At 40.1% G+C, this 19,854-nt stretch overlaps 1 protein-coding gene across 1 annotated transcript in view; it reads left to right on the top strand.

Annotated features, from left to right (window-relative positions):
- The window catches only part of trak1b (trafficking protein, kinesin binding 1b), an 81,993-nt gene extending 63,002 nt beyond the window's left edge, over positions 1 to 18,991 (top strand). The window contains exons 13-15 of the mRNA XM_063185126.1: positions 5,804 to 6,100; positions 8,914 to 9,016; positions 17,725 to 18,991. Of these exons, the coding sequence (XP_063041196.1) occupies positions 5,804 to 6,100; positions 8,914 to 9,016; positions 17,725 to 18,532 (1,208 nt within the window). The 3' untranslated portion in view covers positions 18,533 to 18,991. The remainder of the gene's footprint in view (positions 1 to 5,803; positions 6,101 to 8,913; positions 9,017 to 17,724) is intronic.
- The last annotated feature ends 863 nt before the right edge of the window (positions 18,992 to 19,854 follow it).

Here is a 19,854-nt window from a genome sequence, read left to right on the forward strand (position 1 = left end):
ACAGTGGTCGGTGAGCAAAAAAGTCAAAGTCAAGTCCTCTGGAGAACGCATTTAAATCCAAGTACACTATTTTTTGTGATTCATTCATTTCTGAGATAATGTGACAATGTGAGTTTACATTAATTGTTACCTGTTGCACTCATTACATCAGGATATTGTGAAGATGAAAGCCCTCGCCCCAAAGTATTTGTGGTAGGCCAACTCGTTCTGGCACCCTTGAGTGTGGTAAACCAAGATTTACAGATCTAGAGCAGGTATGCAAGAATTGACAAAGACATTACCTACAGGATATTGGGATCAGTTGAATTAAGTTGTAGTATATTTGTAGTAGGTTATTTCCAGAATTCATGCTGCCCATTCACAAATGTTACCTTTTTCATGAATACTTACCACCACCATCAAATTCTGTATTCATTATGACTGGGAAAATTGCATTTTTCATACATGAAAGGGGGGACCGTTCATACTGACAGAAAACAGTCATATCAAAAAATTAAATGAAAATTGAGCTGAAAGGGGGAAGAAAGCAAAATAACCATACAAAACTCAATCACTCAGAGAGCATCTCCTTAACCATCTCTATCCCATTCTACCAATTGCTGACAGTAGATGCCTTAGCATGGTATTGAATACATGCAGTTTAGCGAGGGATTTAATTAAACTGCCCTTGGATTTGAAGAGTTTTGTTGCAAAATGACATCCATGACATCCCATAGTTTGGGAAATTGACATTTTTGCATTGTGCATTGCATCGCCGGCCACTATATTAGGAACACCTGGTACAACTGCTCATTGAGGCAAATTTCTGATCAGCCAATCACATAGTGGCAACTCAATGCATTTTCAATTCAATTCAATTCAAGTTTATTAGGACCATGTACAATTAAAACATAAATGTTTCCATTTCATGCATTGCACCAGATTTAGTTTTCATCTGTAGTCCCTGACATTAAAATTAAAAAATATGCAATAGAATAACTAGACTGCCTGTGCAGTCGCCTTCGACTGCTTAAGGTATATCCCCGAAACGCGACGCTTCCAGTCCCCAATCATTTCTACCACTCCCGTCCACCTTTTCATGAACGTTGATGATAAATACAAAATATAAAATCAATATATTTAATATCTATACATAGATCAATGACGTGCATAGGCTTAAAACCAAATGACTATTGTGAAAATGAAGGAAAAAATGGGGCAAAGGGTAACACTGTTTTAATGGTTCACTATTACAGTGGATATACCACATTAGGTACAGTGTAATAACCAGTGTAACAATATTTAATACCACGTCATACCAGTGTGACACCATGTACCAATTTTGTACTTATATCATGTAGGCTATTTGTGTGTAAGTGGTATTACATGGTATTGCATATTTGTACACTGGTATTACACTAGTATTACATGGTATTACATATTGTTACACTGGTTATTAGTCTGTACCTGGTATTGCCTATTTTACACTGGTATTACACTAGTATTACATGGTATTAAATATTGTTACACTGGTTATTACACTGTAGACCTACCTGATATGGTAGATTCACTGAAATGGTGAACCATTAAATTAAGGAGTTACCGGGCAAATCAATCCACCCAGTCAGAAGTTATGGGCCAAATAAAAATTCCACCATTTTGAAAGTGTTGACCTCCAAACTCGAATCAGTTCATGAACCTACCCTGCAGCATTCACACACCAAATCTGGGACAAATCCATCCACCGGGTCAGAAGTAATGGGCCAAACAAAAATTTGGCCATCTTGAATTCGGCCATCTTGAAATTGTTGACCTCCAAACTCGAATCAGTTCATGTACCTACCCTAGAACATTCACACACCAAATCTGGGACAAATCCATCCACCCGGTCAGAAGTTATGGACCAAACAAAAATTCGGCCATCTTGAATTCGGCCATCTTGAAAGTGTTAACCTCCAAACTGTAATCAGTTCATGAACCCACCCTAGAGCATTCACACACCAAATCTGGGACAAATCCATCCACCCGGTCAGAAGTAATGGGCCAAACAAAAATTCGGCCATCTTGAATTCGGCCATCTTGAAATTGTTGACCTCCAAACTCGAATCAGTTCATGAACCTACCCTAGAACATTCACACACCAAATCTGGGACAAATCCATCCACCCGGTCAGAAGTTATGGACCAAACAAAAAATTCGGCCATCTTGAATTCGGCCATCTTGAAAGTGTTAACCTCCAAACTGTAATCAGTTCATGAACCCACCCTAGAGCATTCACACACCAAATCTGGGACAAATCCATCCACCCGGTCAGAAGTAATGGGCCAAACAAAAATTCGGCCATCTTGAATTCGGCCATCTTGAAATTGTTGACCTCCAAACTCGAATCAGTTCATGAACCTGCCTAGAGCATTCACACACCAAATCTGGGACAAATCCAAACATCCGTTCAAAAGTTATCGCGTTAACACGAAAGACCTTACGCGGCGGCGGTGGCGGCGGACGCGGCGGACACGGCGGACGCGGCGGACGCGGCGGACGCGGCGGACGCGGCGGACGCGGCGGACGCGGCGGTGCACGCAAAACCATTACGCTCCGCGTTTCGGGGATATAAATAAAGTAAAGCAGTCAAAAACAAATGAAAATACACATAAAAACAATAAACAAATCATTCATATGGCATGTCCCCTGTAACCACCCCCACCCCCCCACACCCACACACCCACCCTCACCCACCCAAATAAAATATAAAAGATTTTTATTTATTTTTTTAAGAAATAAAAGACATTGCTATCACTATATGTTAGTGGTTACAAGTTTACAAGTGGTTATAGTATAGTATAGTACAATAGAAAATACACGTAAAAGCAATATACAGTCCCAGGAAAAAGTTTGTACACCCTTTGAAATTTCTTACCTTTCTGTCAAAATTGGTCATAAAACATGGTTTGATCTTCCCGGAAATCGCAAGAAGGAACAACCAGAGTCTGCTTTAATTAATTCAACCCAAACATTTACAAGTTTTCATATTTTCATTGGCCATAAGATGTAAACATTCACAGGACAGCAAGGCATAAGTAAGTACACCCTTGCATTCAATAGGTTTTAACCCTAAATTAGTCACAATAACCTCAACCAGATGTTTCTGTAGTTGCAGATCAGATTAACTAAACAATCTTAATGTATCTGGTCTCCCTCTTCTTTAGAAAACTGCCTCTCGTCAGCAAGGTTTGTAGGATGTCTGGAGTGCATAGGTTTCTTGACTTCATGCCATATATCTCAATGTTTTTTTGTCAGGGCTTTGACTGGGCTATTCCAGAATGTGTATTTCATTATTATGAAGCCATTCTAATGTCGATTTGCTTCTAAAGTATGGGTTGTTGTCACATTTCAGCACCCATCCTCTTGTGTGCTTCAACTGTGTGACAGACTACCTCACTTTTTTTCTGTAAAATATCTCGATAAACTTCTGAGTTCATTGTTCCACTGATGATAGCAAACTCAAAAGGGCCTGAGGCAGCAAGGTAGCCGCATATAATGATGCTCCCGCCACCATACTCAAAGGTGGAGATGATGTTTTGGTGAAGGTGTGGTTCTCCAGTTCTCCTCCAAATATGACATTGTGTGTTCCCCTGAAAAAATGCAACTTTGGTTTCAACGTTGGTCTACAGAATATTTTGCAGTAATTCTATGAAGCATATAAATGCTTTTTCGCAAACCTCAAAGGTGCAGCAATATTTTTTTGGACAGAAACCCCATTTATTTTAGATTGGCAGAATGAATCCCATTTTTAGCTATTCTTGGTTACATCTCCTCTTCTGAGTATGGTGGCGGGAGCATCATTATATGCGGCTACCTTGCTGCCTCAGGCCCTTGACAGTTTGCTATTATCAGTGGAACAATGAACTTAAGTTTATTGTGATATTTTACAGAAAAAAACGTGAGGAAGTCTGTCACACAGTTGAAGCACACAAGAGTATGGGTCCTGAAATGTGACAACAACCCATACTTTAGAAGCAAATCGACTTTAGAATGGCTTCATAATAATGAAATACACATTCTGAAATAGCCCAGTCAAAGCCCTGACAAAAAACAATTGAGATTAAATGGCATGAAGTCAAGAAAGCTATGCACTCCAGACATCCCACAAACCTTGCTGACGAGAGGCAGTTCTCTAAAGAAGAGGGAGACAAGATACAAACAGATTGTTTTGTTAATCTGATCTGCAACTACAGGACAAGTCTGGTTGATGATATTGCAACTAACTGAGGGTTAAAACCTACTTAATGCAAGGGTGTACTTACTTATGCCCTGCTCTCCTGTGAATATAATGGCCTTATGACCAATAAAAGTATGATAACATATCAATGTTTGGGTGGAATTAATTAAAGCAGACTCTGATTGTTCCTTCTTGAGATTTCCGGGAAGATCTGACCATGTTTTATGATCAATTTTGACAAAAATGTAAGAAATTTCAAAGGGTGTACAAACTTTTTCCTGGGACTGTAACATCATTCATATGGCATGTCCTCTGTACCCCACCCCCCACACCCACCCGCACCCATCCAAATAAAATGTAAAAATGTATTTATTTTTTAAAGAAATAAAACATTTACCATAAGACATTGCTATCACTATATATTAGTGGTTACATGTTTGGTTCTTTTTAAGAGCATATTTAAGCTGTGACTTAAAGCGGAATTCATCTTTCAAACAATATTGTGCTCTATCTCTGTATTAGACCACATTACCACAGGAGATTATGCTGCCACTCAGGGGCGCTGCCAGAAATGTTGGGCCCCATGAAAGATTCGAATTTTGGGCCCCCTTAAGGGCCCCTCTCAGTGCTTGGGCCCCCTTAAGGGCCCCTATCAGTGCTCCAACCGTATCTCGCTCATTTCGTGAAGTATTCACGAAAAAAATAGATTAATTTTCGTGGTGCATTCACGTTATTGCCCACCTTTCGTAAAGTCTTCACGAAAATAATAGATTAATTTTCACGCTGAGATCAGTGACATGTTAACCTGACAACGGCCCGCATTCTGGTTAACTGAGTACGTTAAAATAGCTTTGACAATCGCGGTTCAGCACAGAATTGTATTAAATTAAACACAATAATGCAAATTACTTTATTTTTCTCATGTAAAATGCAAAATGAGGATACATTATCTGTGATAACACACCCACAAGGGTTTGAGTCCCACTGGTGAGTCAGTTCTGCTCCACTAATTTTGAGGGGCCCCTTTAATCCAAAAGTGCCCGGGCCCGATTTCTCCCCCAGACCAGCTCTGTGTACTGTACATGGTAGGGGTGTAGTAGCATGCAGTAACCTACCACTTCACCCACAGCACATTGAATTGTTCTTGTGTCACATATTCATATACTATGCTTTGTCTGTGGTGTCAGAGAAACTGCAGTGCAACTGTTTAATTTATTGATGCATGCCCCTGAATGCACATTGAATTAATTATATTGGTGTCAAGCAGGGCACTGAAACAACACCAGCCAAACGGCCAAATGCTGATAAAATTTCAGTTTGGCTGGTGGAAAAGACCAACGCATTAGTGAATGTGTGTTTGACTAGTAAGATCAGCATCTGCAATCCATTTTGCCTGTTGATGAAAAACGTTAATTCAGAACCCTGGTGTCAAGTATACTTTCTCTGTTCGCTACCTCATCTGGGGTGCGTTTCTCGAAAGCGTAGTTGTTAGCAGTTAGCAACTTGAATAGTTTTCAATGGGAAATTGCATTGCAAACAACAAAGTAGCTAACATAGCAACTGTGGTTTTGAGAAATGCACCACTGTTCTCTAACTGGCCGGCAGGCTCCATGACACTGCAGCACTGGCAGCAATTGGCGCAGCCCAACCTGGGCGGCATCCTTGACGCTCGGCCAGGTGTGGTCACCAAGGGATTCCGTCCACTCAACCTCGATCTGGAGGAGGTGTGCCACTACGGAGACTTTGACGAGGACGAGCCCGGGGAGCAGTACTTCCAGAACCTTCCAACTACCTCCACGCCCTCCAACTCTTCGACCTACAGCCATGCCACCGCCACCATTCCCTCGGCTTCGCCTTCTCTTTGCCCAAGCACTGGGCCAGCCTTGAACACCGATATCTCAGGTGAAATTCTGTAGAATTGCATTTCTATTTCTTTTACATTATTCTTACTGCTCTGGCACAGGTCTTCTACTGTATGCTAAGTTAAAGTTGGTGTAATTGCTCAGAAAATCATCTGTTGTGATCAGGAACCCGTTTCTCAAAAGTTTTGTTGCTAACCATTTAGCAACTTTATAGGTTGCCAATGGGAAATTGCATAGCAACCAAGTAAGTTGCTAACTTAGTTAGAGTAGTGGCACATCGTGTCTACAAAGTTCGTTGTCCCACCTTTGCAGCTTGTCAACAACCAGTATTTGAATCACTCAAGTTTTCTTTTAAGATGTTTAGTAAAATAACAAAAAAATACAGTTACATGAAATTAAAAGGCTCGGTTCAGATCTGTCAAAAAACTGTGTTGCTTCCACCGTATCCAGCTGCAATCTGACCTAGAAAGTGCATACGGGCAATTATTCATATTACGTAGTGGAAGACAAAATTACATTTCACAATAAAAGTATGCTTTTATCTATCTTTTTATACTAACTTATATATGCATTGTAGAAAATATAATCATCATGAATTTCTTAAAATTAAATTAAGCATTTTTAAACATTTTTAACCTAAATTATTACTCTACATGAATTCCCCATTAACTGGCTCTTACAGTTAGCAACGACACTGTTGAGACATGTGCCCCAGTTAAATTAGATTTCATAATGCCTTTAATCATGGCTTTACAGGTGAACTTAATTGTCAGTTACCAAAGGGGTAGGATTAATTGTTAGGCGCTGAGCTGCAGAGTTGCATTTTTCCTGTCTCAGTCAATACAATGGTATACAACAGTGTTTGTTGACCTACAAACCCCAACTCCATAGAAGTTGGGACACAAGGTAAATTGTGGATAATAACAAAATACTGCCATTTTCAAAACGTCTGATTCTTACATTAGATGGAGAATGGTACAAAGAAGACATATCAGTTATCAAAACTGACCAAAATTATTTTTGGTGGGGATATTCATGATTATGTAAAAACAACATGTCTCAAAAGAGTTGGGACGGGGACAATAAAAGGCAGCAAATGTTGAGGAAGACTAAAAACAAAAGAAAAGACAACACTTAACCCCTTAAGACACAGCTTCATAAATTTGTTGTCAGCAGTATGGTAATGACCAAGTCGTGGTGCATTACTAAAGGGCCTGTGTTGTGTCACAATATTGTAGTGCTATCGTAGTTACATTTCAATGACTATTACATCGTACCACTGGAGGTATGGCGTGCATTAAGGGGCTACACAGTTAATTACATTAACCGATGAGATGATTTTATATTAAAAACAGTGTTAATTCCTATCTTGGACATGATTTCACCATCTTAAATGGTGGGTGTATTCCTTGTCCTGTTTTGCAGTATTGTCCTTTCTGTAGTGCTTACAGTGTGACAGGTCTTGACCAAAAGCCCACCATTTTATCACCTGCTGGTCCTTATGATGGAGTTAAACTGTCAAAACATAGTAGATAATGCAATTTGTCCTTACTATGTGGCATTCATTGAAGATCTCCCTTCACAATATAATGCACGAGTGGCTTTTCATGCTGTTGCACTGCATTTGACTCTACAAATGAGTGAGAACAACTTAACCAATGCACTACTGCATCCCCATGCCATCATGGAGGCTGACTTTTGAAGTTAGCACTAACACAAGTTGGATGGCCCATTTTCACTGTAGCACAGGATGTGCAAAACTATATTATTTTCAAAAAGAATTGACTTCTGCAACTTCTGCTGACTTCTGTAAGCAAATGGCAGTTTCCCATGTCTTCTGGGTCTACTTCAAGTGAGCTCGGATGCATGGGAGAATATTAAACCCCTCTATCATTTGCACACATGAAGTGTTCTTAATATGGTCAATTTTCAATAGCTGTAATTCTTGGAGTGCTAGAGTGAGACTACAGCCAATATATATTTCTTGATGTCATGAACTTAAACAATGATTTTAATGACAAAAATATGTCTTATATACACTCAATCATGGTAAATCAAAGGGAATTAAAAATGTATGTAACAACTATAGTAATTATTCCCTCTGCATTTTTAATTCTGAGTGACTCAGCCCCTCTGTGATGGTCTTATACCTTAACAGTCATATTGTCCATCAGTACAATTCATTTTTAAATGTTCTTCTTTGTCATTTTATCTTATTTGGATGTTTATTACATTTCACTGATCCCCGTCCCAAATTATTTGAGACGTGTTGCAGTTATCAAATTAGAAATGAGTACATATGTCCCCCAAAACAATATTTTTTCTCGATTTTAACACTTAATATGTTGTCTTTTCACTATTCTCCATTTAATGAATGGATTGAATGTTTTGAAAATGATAGCATTTTGATTTTATTCACAGTTTACCAAACGTCCCAACTTCACCGGAGTTGGGGTTTTTAGATTGTTTGGTCAGGTGATGAAACATAACAGAAATTATTTTTTATCAAACATGTTTGATACACATTCTGTACCCAAATCACATTTTGACAATTGTGAACTTATATAGTGGAAGCCAACATGGGAAACTCCCATATTCAATGTGACATACCGTAGCCTACCACACAGTGCACACTTCACATAACGAAGTCATGGAGGAGGATGGTCCTTCTTATCTACTCACTTATAACAGATCGTCAGTATGTCAGAAGTTGCACAAAACATATTAACATGGTGTTCTCTCTCTCTCTCTCTCTCTCTCTCTCTCTCTCTCTCTCTCTCTCTCTCTCTCTCTGTCTCTCTCTCCCTCTCCCTCTCTCTCTCTCGCCCTACGTCTGTGTGTTACAACTGGCAGTCTACTATCCTGGCAAGTGCATGGCCCACACCAGCTCCACTTACACTTTCACAACCTGCCGAATTCTTCACCCATCCGATGAGCTGACTACAGTCACACCAAGGTACAGTACACACGTGTGCACACACATAGGCTATCATAATTATATCTATTATTATTATTATTACCTCCGCCAAGCAGCATAACTCAAAAACTAATCAACGGAATTCGATGAAACTTTGTGGGTTTGTTGATAATGACCCAAGGAACAAGTGATTAAATTCTGGTGGTGATCCGGATCACAAACCGGAACCAGGACTTTTTTAAAGATTCTGTCAGCAGGATAGCTCAAAAACTAATCAACTGATTTGGACGAAACTTTGTGGAGCTGTTAGTAATGACCCAATGAACAAGTGATTAAATTCTGATGGTGATCTGGATCACAAACCGGAACCTGGGGCCTCATTTATCAAGCGTTCTTAGGCACAGATCTGTGCGTAAAGCATGTGTGCGATCATTCCTGAGCAAAGTGTGGGATTTATGAACATGTACTTGAACATAGAAATGTGCCTAAATCTACGCACACCTCAGACCAAGTGTGCGAGTGGAAGAAACGCATGAAATTGCAAATAATATTGACAGTGCAAGGTACAGTTTGCTTTGAATGGCAATGGAGTATGACAGTGTGCTATTTGACAGTGTTTTCTTCCATGTGTGTCTCCTTCTTTTACTTATTTTGAGACACTGTCCTCCCCGTCGAAAGCACCTCCATTTCTGCTGCGGAAATCGTGTGTGTGTCCAAACAGGGTGGCGCCTTCGAATTAACATGGCATTTGAATATATTATAATGCCATATATGGTTACTTGGAGGCGTTTCGGGATGCAAATTACCCCGAATGCGTGCGTGCACAGTGATTTGGAAGGTGTGGGATTTATCATGCAGAGGTGTGCGCAGGAGTAGCCAACGCACGTTTGATAAATCCCGATTTTTCTATACTTTCGACCATTCTATATTTCACTCGTAGGAAACAATTTAGAAGGCATTCTACGAACAAATGATAAATGAGGCCCCAGGACTTTTCAAAAGATTCTTCACCATCTAGATGCCTCCTGGTGACCAGAAATTGAATTGCAGGAACACCACTGTCCAGAGACTACAGATGAAAATTCGCTGTGTGGCTATAATCTGACTCAATTGTATATTGTGCTAAATAAACAATAAATATATTAAATTAAACCACAAAAACAAGGCAGAAAGACTTAGGGCGTAACATAGTCAAATGTATCAAGCAGCTTCCTTGGCGGGAGGTCTGCACTCTCTGAGTGCTTCTAGTTAGTAGTAGTATTTTTATTATCAAGTGGGCTCGCCACAGCAAGTCCCACTTACTGTAATATGTAAGTCCTGTTCATTGCTCCTTGCTCCTTGCTTATCTTGTGTCAGTCTTACATGGTACAAACGTGTGCACACACATAGGCTATCATAATTATATATATATATATATATATACACTGTGTGCAGAATTATTAGGCAAACATGTTTTTTGAACATTTTGTCTTTTTTATGCATATTTTCCAACAGCAATCTATATGAACATGAAAACCTATTTGATTTAAGCATTCCAGGTCATGTATATTTGTATAATAAGATGGGGGTGTGGTCGAAGGTGCCTAACACCTTATATCAGGTGTGCATAATTATTAGGCAACTTTGTTTTCTTCTAGGAAAATGGGCCAGAAAATAGATGTAACAAACTCTGAAATGTCTATAAACAATTTTGAAGTGTTCTAGAGGGATGTGGCTGTCTTGAAATTTGCAAGATGTTGGTCACGTTCGCACAGAACTATCAGATGCACCGTTACAAAGTCATCAGTCTCTTAAGAAATGTCACTGCCAAACATTGAGAAGAATTTAACATGAAACTACAAAAAAAGTATCACCCTGCAGTCCTATCATATTCCAGAACAGGCACCAACACAAAGTGTCCAGAAGAACAGGGTATTGAGCGCTCAGAGACATGGCCAAGGTAAGAAGGGATGACACCAGACAACCATTCAACAAGTTAATCAAGTCAAAACGGGGGCAAAAATACCTGGGGACAAAATTTTCAAAGGTTTTATGGACTTGGGAAAGTGACTCTTGACAGGCAGGGTGGATGAACCCATGGCTGGATCTTTTAGAGGGAGAAAATTGCATCTTTTACGAAGACAATGGTATTTATGCAGTAATCTGCTGGTATTTAAGTGGAACTCAGCAACTGATCTGAGTGTGCACATTACTGATCTAGCCATAGGCTCATCAACCTGGTCCATTAATAGTCACTTTCACTAGTTCATAAAATCATTGAAAAAAACTGTCTAAAGATATTTCTTGACCCAGTCTTGACTTAAGTTACTTGTTGAGTGGTCTTCAGGTTTCAGCCTGTTTTACCTTGGCCATGTTTCTGAGTGCTGAATACAATGTTATTGTGGACAGTCGATGTAGGTTTCAGTTCTGGAATATACCACCACTGCAGGGTAATAGTTTTGTGGTAGTTTCATCTTCAATTCTTCTCAATCTGGCAGTTACTTTGTGAGCACATGTCATGTGACACTGATGGCTTGTAACGGTGCATTAGATGGATGTGACCAATATTTCAAGACAGCCACACCCCTCTAGAAGACTTCAAAATTGTTTATCGTCTTTATAGAGTTTGTTAGATCTCTTTTGTGGCTCATTTTCCCAGAGGAAAACAAGGTTGCCTAATAATTATGCACACTAATTTTACCCTGATATAGGGTATTGGGCTCCTTCGATCACATTGTCTCTTATTATACCAATATGCATGACCTGGAATGCTTAAATCCAATAGGTGTTCATGTACATAAAGGGTGGTGGCGGACAATATGCATAAAATGGACGATATTGTCAAAAAACTTGTTTGCCTAATAATTCTGCACACAGTGTATATATATATATATATATATATATATACTGTATATATATATATACACAGTGTTGGGAGTAACTCGTTACAAAAGTAACTAATTACTGTAATGCATTACCTTTTTGAGTAACGCAGTAATGTAACTGATTACAGGGGAAAAAATCGGTAATATGTCCTCGTTACAATGCAAGTAACTTGCACATTACAACGCATTTTTTTCACCTACATTTTGTGTGGGTATTTTGTTTTCTTTATACAATGTTCGCGGATCACCGTGAGATCAGCTATTGCCTATGATAGCCTACGTCCGCGCAGAGATTTTAAAGTTTCACGCAGAACATTGCTTCCTCTTTCACGCTTCGTCTCTCGAAATGGCAGGCTGACAAAGGATGACCGATCCAGAAGATCCAGCTTGCTCGTTTTCAAGATGGATATATGCCCACTACTTTGATTCCATTGAAAATAAGGACGCCAAGAACATTTAAGTTAAATGCACACTGTACTTGAAACCCAAACCGCTTTCCACGTCGAAAACAGTAGCCTACAAACAATTTGACGGTCCATTCGCACGAGACAGGGACACGGCAGGGTAGGCTATCCGACGGGGGGATGAGTACGTTGCACCCCCCTCACTTTTCACTAAAATTGAAATAAATCAATTTGAAATTAAAATATTATAGGCCTCTTGGCTCATTAATGCTTATTATATTTCATTGTAGCTTCAGCTGTAGGCCTACTTATCAAGCCTCAACTCCACTATCGTCCTTGGCATTGTTCAACAACGTTTATGACAAAATCTGGCGCATGTGGGGGGTTTGGGGGGTCGGACATAAAAAAAAAAAAGAAATTGAAAAAAAAATTGGATTTAAAAAAAAAAAAATCAGACCGGACGATGACCAAACCTGACAACCAACCGGAACCAAACTTTTATTTTTCTTTGGCCTTATTGTATGTGGGTAAGACGCAATTCCTGAAAATGTTGGTTTTCAGTCTGCAGGCTTCCAAAACGACTTGTGGATAGCAGGTGAAAGTCATGCCACCTCATAGATTTGCACTGTAGATTGCCAAATCCTTATTTCCAGTCATTTTGGCTAAAGTAACTAAAAGTAATGCAAAAGTAGTGTAATGCCTTACTTCTAAAAAAAGTAATGTTGTAATGTAAGGCATTACTTTTAAATGACAGTAACATGTAATAAGTAGTGCATTACAGTTTTTGAGTACCTTTCCCAACAGTGTATATACAGTTGAGGACAATATTATTAGCCTCCCTCCTGAAATTAGACATTTCTCTTGATTTCTCAGTGAGAATGACCATTATGAACCGTTTCTGTTATTCCAGAAACAAATATACTGATGGAGACAATGGCCAATGAGTTTGAATTTGCAGTTTTCTATCGTTACAATGACTTTAAACAAAAAAGGGCAAAAATGACAAGGATTAAATTATTAGCCCCCTGATCATTAATAGTCCATATGACGCCATTTATGAACTAAAACTGACAACAGGCACTTTGATCAGTTGTTACCTAGGTTGGCACATGCCCCACTATGGATTTTGGCCCATTTCTTCACTGCAAAGTGTTCTAGCTGGTCCAAATTGCATGGATGCTGAGCATAGACATTTGCCACAGACTCTCAGTGGGATTGAGGACTGGACTATGAGCAGGTCATTCTAGTATCATGGTTTTAGTGTACTTGAAGAACCTCTGAACTAATTTAAATGTTTACTTTGGGTTACAATGTTGTTGGAGGACCCAGCAATCCAGATCCAGACCCAGAATCCCTGTGTCTGAGGCTGAATAACAGTCTAAAAACTTGATGCCCCCACCACTATGTGTAACTGTGGAAACTGCTCAGTCTCATTAGACCAAATAAGCATTGGATACCTGCCTAGATGATTGTTATTGACCTGGCCTCACCTGGAGTTTTTATTTCAAGAAAGACAGCTGTTAGGGCTTGGCATCATATTGGGCTTTGGGGCCATCATCACAGAAGAACCCTTTTACTAAAGGCGGTGGATATCAGAGTGTTATTGAGCTTTGCCAATGAACATTTGAAAGTCAAAAATGAGTTTTAAAAGTATCTGCATTCATTTGGTGAGATTCAATTGCACCTGCTTTGATGCATGAATTCAGGTGAATAAAGGGATAGTCCTTAACATTTTATAACATGGTTTCCACAATTAAACATGATGGTGGAAGTATCATTCTGTGGCAGCCTCAGCCACAGGAAACCTTGTTTGGGTGTACGGCACCATAAAAACAGAAGATTATGATAGAATGTGGAAGGTGACCATGCAAAAATATGCTCATAGAGGAAGCTAAGATCTTCACTGGATCTTTCAATAAGATAATAACCCAAAACTTTCATCCAAAATTGTTCAAATGTTCTTCAAGGATACTAAAACCATGGTCATGGTGTGGTTCAGATCTCAATCTTTTAGATAGTGTATGAGGAGTGCTGAAAATGAATGTCCATCCTCATGCAATTTGGACCAGCTTAATTATTTGCAATGAAAAAATGGACCAAAATCCCTGGCAGGGCATGTGCTTACATAGTTAACAACTAATCAAAGTGCCTGATGTCAGTTTTGGTTCATAAATGGCACTCTATTGACTATTAATAAGGGGGCTAATAATTTTGTCCTTGCCATTTTTACCCATTTTTGTTTAAACTCATTATAAAAATGGAAAAATCCAAATTCAGCTCATTGGACATGATCTCCATCAGTGCATTTGTTTCCAAAATAACAGAAACGGTTCATAATGGTCATTCTCACTGAAAAATCAAGAGAGATGTCTAATTTCAGGAGGGGGGCTAATAATATCGACCTCAACTGTATATATAGTTGTTGTTGTTGTTGTTATCATTATTATTATTATTTTACCAGCTTGCCAGCCAAACAAACAAAAACAAATACATTTCATTTCACAGGATTTAATGAAAAGGGAATAGGCATAAAATACTAAATTACAAATATCCAGTCAACAATGTAGATGTCCCCATCTGCTACTGTATGTGAAAAGGGTTCAATCAATCAACACGTTTATTTGATAGGGACACATTACATTACCCGTGACAGATGATGTTTTTTTTCAATTACTAGAATTATACATTTGCTTCAAATAATAACTGTTTGATTACAGCTTTGCTACAGCCAGTGCTCCCTAACGTCACTTGGAGGAGCTGTAAAACAGCTGAGAAACACAAGCTTATAGTGTATGTAACATCTGGGTATGGCGTGGTCTTGCTTTGTTCTCTGTGATCCATTTCTTTAGGGTACACTTCTTTTTTCTATGTTGCGCTGCTTTTCTGTGTTCCTGTCAGTCAATAGATTTTTGTTGCCGCATAATGATTTGCTTCTTTCCTTCTTTTAGCCCATATCTTAAGTAGATCTGATCACCACTTCTTAGCCGTTGAAACAGTTGTGTGCTCAGAAAATTGAATATAGATTCCAACTGCACCTCAGAGCGAAGGCTAAAGCAATGTTGTTTTACATTTTGTTCCAGTATTCTCTCTGCCTGAGGTGCATTGAGTATCAACAGCACCACATAGCTAGAGGGGCATGCAGCACCTTATCTGACTGTGGTCTTACCCCTGGTCTCCTGTGTCCCAAAATTGGTGTGCAATTTGGTTACACAATTACCAACATCACGTCGGAATTGTACTGTCCCTAATGGTGCAGCACCACTGCCATACAGTACAAAGGCAAAGCGCAGTAACTACCTATTTTGTCAAAATTGAGTTTATACTGAGAATGCTCAGCCTAACACCTCTATCTTATGACAAGTTTTATATTCCAAATGCGTCCTGTTTTAGAGATATTGCTAGAGAATGTCAAATTTGCTGTGACTTCAATATCCAAGCTAATGCCAAAACTTTTAAGGCATTTTTCTCTGTTTCAGTGTTGGCATAGTTACTGCACTTTGCCTTTGTAGGGCAGAGCAGTTCATGCATTGTTTAAAGTGACACTATGCAATATGTACAAGTCAACTAATCACCTCAACAAGCCAGATGATGCTTAACCCATTGACGCCTAAGGCACCTGCAAAAAAGGGTGCTGAATGACCTCTATAAAAAAGTCTATAAAAACCTAAATATCTCAGCTTCTGAAGCACATAAAAATATGCACTAAGATGCATTTAACCGCTAAGACCCTCATCTTCTTTCATTAGATTGTGTTCATTCATCTCAAACAAACATGTATTTTTAATGAAGTTGTCTCAAATCTCATGAGCCTGAATGTTTGGTAATGCAGCTCCAGGCGCCAGGGCCAATGTTGCGCAATGCAACATCAGACATCAATGGGTTAAATGAAAAAAATGTAGTTGAATTAAGACTTTCAACAGCAGAAAACCACAAACACACAAAAAAGCCAGCCTCCCAGCCCACAAAGTCTGCAAGGTTACATTATTCATACAGTATATTGGTCATTACTCGCCAATTGAACAAATATCGGCGCACTTGCATCTAAACATTTTTTTAATATTTGCACATTGACTGAGGAAGCAAAGAACGGCACTCTTTAGATTTTTTCTTGCCATTCGCCATTACACGCTGAAGAAGGGCTCTGCCTGAAACATTCTTTGGTGAATAAACTAAGAAAAAAATTGAAGAGTGGTGTCCTTCGCTTCCTTCATTCATTTATGGTTTGTGGGTTATGTGGGACCCACTGTGAGAATCATTACAGGTGGATGACGTGGCATTACCTCGGTAAAGGGTGTGCATTGTAGGGGGACCGACTGTAGGCGAGTGAGTGTGAGCATTATCCACCACTTCTTAGGCCACTTTCACACCAAAGCGTTGAAGCATCGTGGGATGGAAGCGACTTTTACCGGTGGTGGCGAAAATACATGGAAACTAGGGCTGGGACATTAACTAGTTAATTTTGATTAATTAATCACACGATTCGATTAATTAATTAGATTTTAAAAATGAATCGCAGTATAATATACTGTAGCTACAGTTCTGGATTAGACCAGTGGAGGGCAGTATTATGAATGATGGTGAACAGCCTGCTGAAATTGATAAGAGTTCTCTCTTCTTTTAAAAATGAATAATATTTTTAGATTAAGCTTATTTATTGTAGTTATTCAAATTCCATGTGAAAACAAATATTTTTCACTGTTCTCAAGTCAGATATTTAAATGTGATTAAAGTGTGATTAATTAATTTCAAAGCCTATAGATTAATTTGATTTAAAAAATTAATCGAGTCCCAGCCCTACAGCCCTATATCTGTCCTTCCACACCAACCGGCGGTAGTCAGGCGTCAGCGGCGCGGGAGTCGGTGTTCTGTAAAACTATCCTAAATGAAATTTCATCCTACAAAGCCCCACTGCTTATGCGCAGAGCATGAGACGTCATTTTACGTCATTTACCAGAATTTTATCCTACATCAGCTGTGTGCAGTATTCCAATGCGTAGGTTTGATTTGAGCTTTGGTGGGACAACTTCAAAGTCTTGGGAAGGCTATTTCTTAAGCCAGGTGGCACACTAGACCAGGGCTCATATCCTTTTTCCAAAATGAACAGTGCTATAAGTGGTAGGCTACATGTAAAAATTGCTTCAACGACTAAGCATTTCTAATGGGCCTGGACAACATGGGGAGAGAGAGAGAGAGAGAGACAGAGAGAGACAGAGAGAGACAGAGAGACAGAGACAGAGAGAGAGAGAGAGACTCAATCTGTCACTGACTTTAAAAGGGCAGCGGCTCCTTTAAGAACTCTTGGGCTCCTTTCTGCAAAAGCATTCAAGTTCGATCAAAACCGAGCCCCTTTGTCCTAGGAGAATAAAAGACACTTTTTTGCCAGAAAATGTCTAATGCCTAACTTTTATTCTTTATAAAACAGTTTTTTTATTGTTATTTAATGTTAATAATGATTGTGATTCTGACCTTGTGATTTCAGTTTGAATCCCATCCCCACCTCCTCCTTCGGCCCCTGCAGCGCCAGCTTGCGCTCCACCCCCGCCGCCACACCCTGCACCCCGCGCCGCATGAGCCTCTCGCAATCGCAGTCCTTCACAAACCTCCGCGACTCCACCAAGACCACCAGCACCTCCCTGGGCCTGGTGCGCCTCCTACAGGAGAGGGGCATCTCGGCAGCCGTCTACCAGCACCAGAGCTGGGACCGCAGTGCCGGAGGGGGAGGGGGTGTCCTCTTCTCTACATCTGTGGCTCCTGTTGTAGCCCCTGTGGACTCCCAGAGGCCGACCACGCCACCCAACTCTCCTGAGCACGATTCTCAAAGTCCTGGCTCGCAGGACGGATCATCTGACTTCTCGTTCAAAAGCCCTCTGGGCGAGAACTTCCTGGCATCGCGGCCCGCTCGCTCCATACTCATGGACGTAGCGGCTGGAGGAGGAGGAGCAGGAGGGGCATCACAGGCGGCGCGCGACTGCGAGAGCCAGACGGACGTCACCGTCTACAACCTCAACCTGGTGGACAAGCTGAAGCGTCTGGGCCTGGCCAGCCCCGTCAGAGGTCAGTCGCCCGGGGGCGGCGGTGGCCATCGGGCTGCTCCTCCCATCCTGGGGGCCCTCGGCGGGCTCCGGCGCTCCGGTTCACCCTTCTCGTTGAACGAGGGCATGCGGAGGAACCGCAGTTACCCAGTCATGGTGGGCGCCAGCATGGCCATGAAGGGACCTGGGCCCCAGAATGAGAATGACAGCATGCTTCTGGAACCCAAACTACCCAAACAGAGCAGCCTAAAGTAATCGGAATATGCTTATGGAGCCCAAATTGCCCAAACAGAGTAGCCTAAAGTACTGAAAATATGCTTCTGGAGCCCAAACTATCCAAAAAGAGTAGCCTAAAGGAACCAATCCACCCACATGTATAGAGAACTGTATAGATCCACTGTGTATGTAGTGCATAGCAGTATAAACACACATAATGTACCTCAACACAGTATCAAACTCCTGAATGATTCCTGTATGACATGAAAGCTGGATATATCACTCACAAGTACTCGTACTAAGAATATGCTTCTGGAGCCCAAACTGCCCAGAGTAGCCTGAAGTCACCACCCAGCCACATGATTTTTCCACTAAATGTACTGTAGGTATAAATCCACTGTGTGTGTACTGTAAACAGAGAGGAAATACTTTTATTTTTATTTATTTTTAATTTATTCATTCCTCTCTGCTGTAACCCAACAGTTTCAACACACTCACTCAGTCCTGTATGTTAGCTGTATGACTGGGGGGGGGGGGTGCATTCCAAGAACATGGTGAAGTGATAAATCTGGTTATGTTATCCTATAGGTAAACCTGCTAATAGATTGCCCGCAGGTGTCATTTAGTTAAGAAAAGGAGGACTCAAGGCTCTTTTGTTGGATGATTTCCCACTACCTAATGGTTTACTTAACCTGGTTTACTACTTAGCCAGGTGCTTGGAATACTAACCTGAAATCTGCATTAATCAACAGGTGCATAACTCTGCCAATATAGAAACTACACAGGACTGGCGTCACGTTCACAAATTACAGATTATCCTGTGAATTTTTAATGTTTGGACTTTGACTACTAAATTTAATGTTTCACACCATGTTCTGAAGAACACATCCTATGCATGCAATATCCCAGTATGTCTCCAGAGGTTGTCTTGATAACGTTACAGCATTTCCACATTTAGCCATTTTATTATGCGGCACAATAACAACGAGAACAACAAAAAACAATGTTTAAACGGACTGGATTGCTGCACATACTGTACTAAGATTCATTAGTATACAAAGATATATTCAAAGATTTCCTGAGTTTGCTTGCGTGAAGTCGTTGGGCTTCCCCCTGTCTGAGCAATTGTAAGTTGTATAGACTGTCAAACAATTGAAAATCTTAAATGCTTTTAATGTCTTCAATTTTGATTAATACTAATTATGTCATTATGCCATCTGATGAAATTTGTTTGTTTGTTGTCATCTACAGACAACGAAGACAAGTTAATTGAGATTCAAATGAAGTCCTTATTACCAGTTGTCGCTTAAAAACAAATGGAAATTGTTTTTCACTGGGAGTTGCCATTGCACTATGTGAAG

This window comes from Engraulis encrasicolus, chromosome 20, assembly GCF_034702125.1.
Source record: "Engraulis encrasicolus isolate BLACKSEA-1 chromosome 20, IST_EnEncr_1.0, whole genome shotgun sequence".
Lineage (NCBI taxonomy): Eukaryota > Metazoa > Chordata > Actinopteri > Clupeiformes > Engraulidae > Engraulis > Engraulis encrasicolus.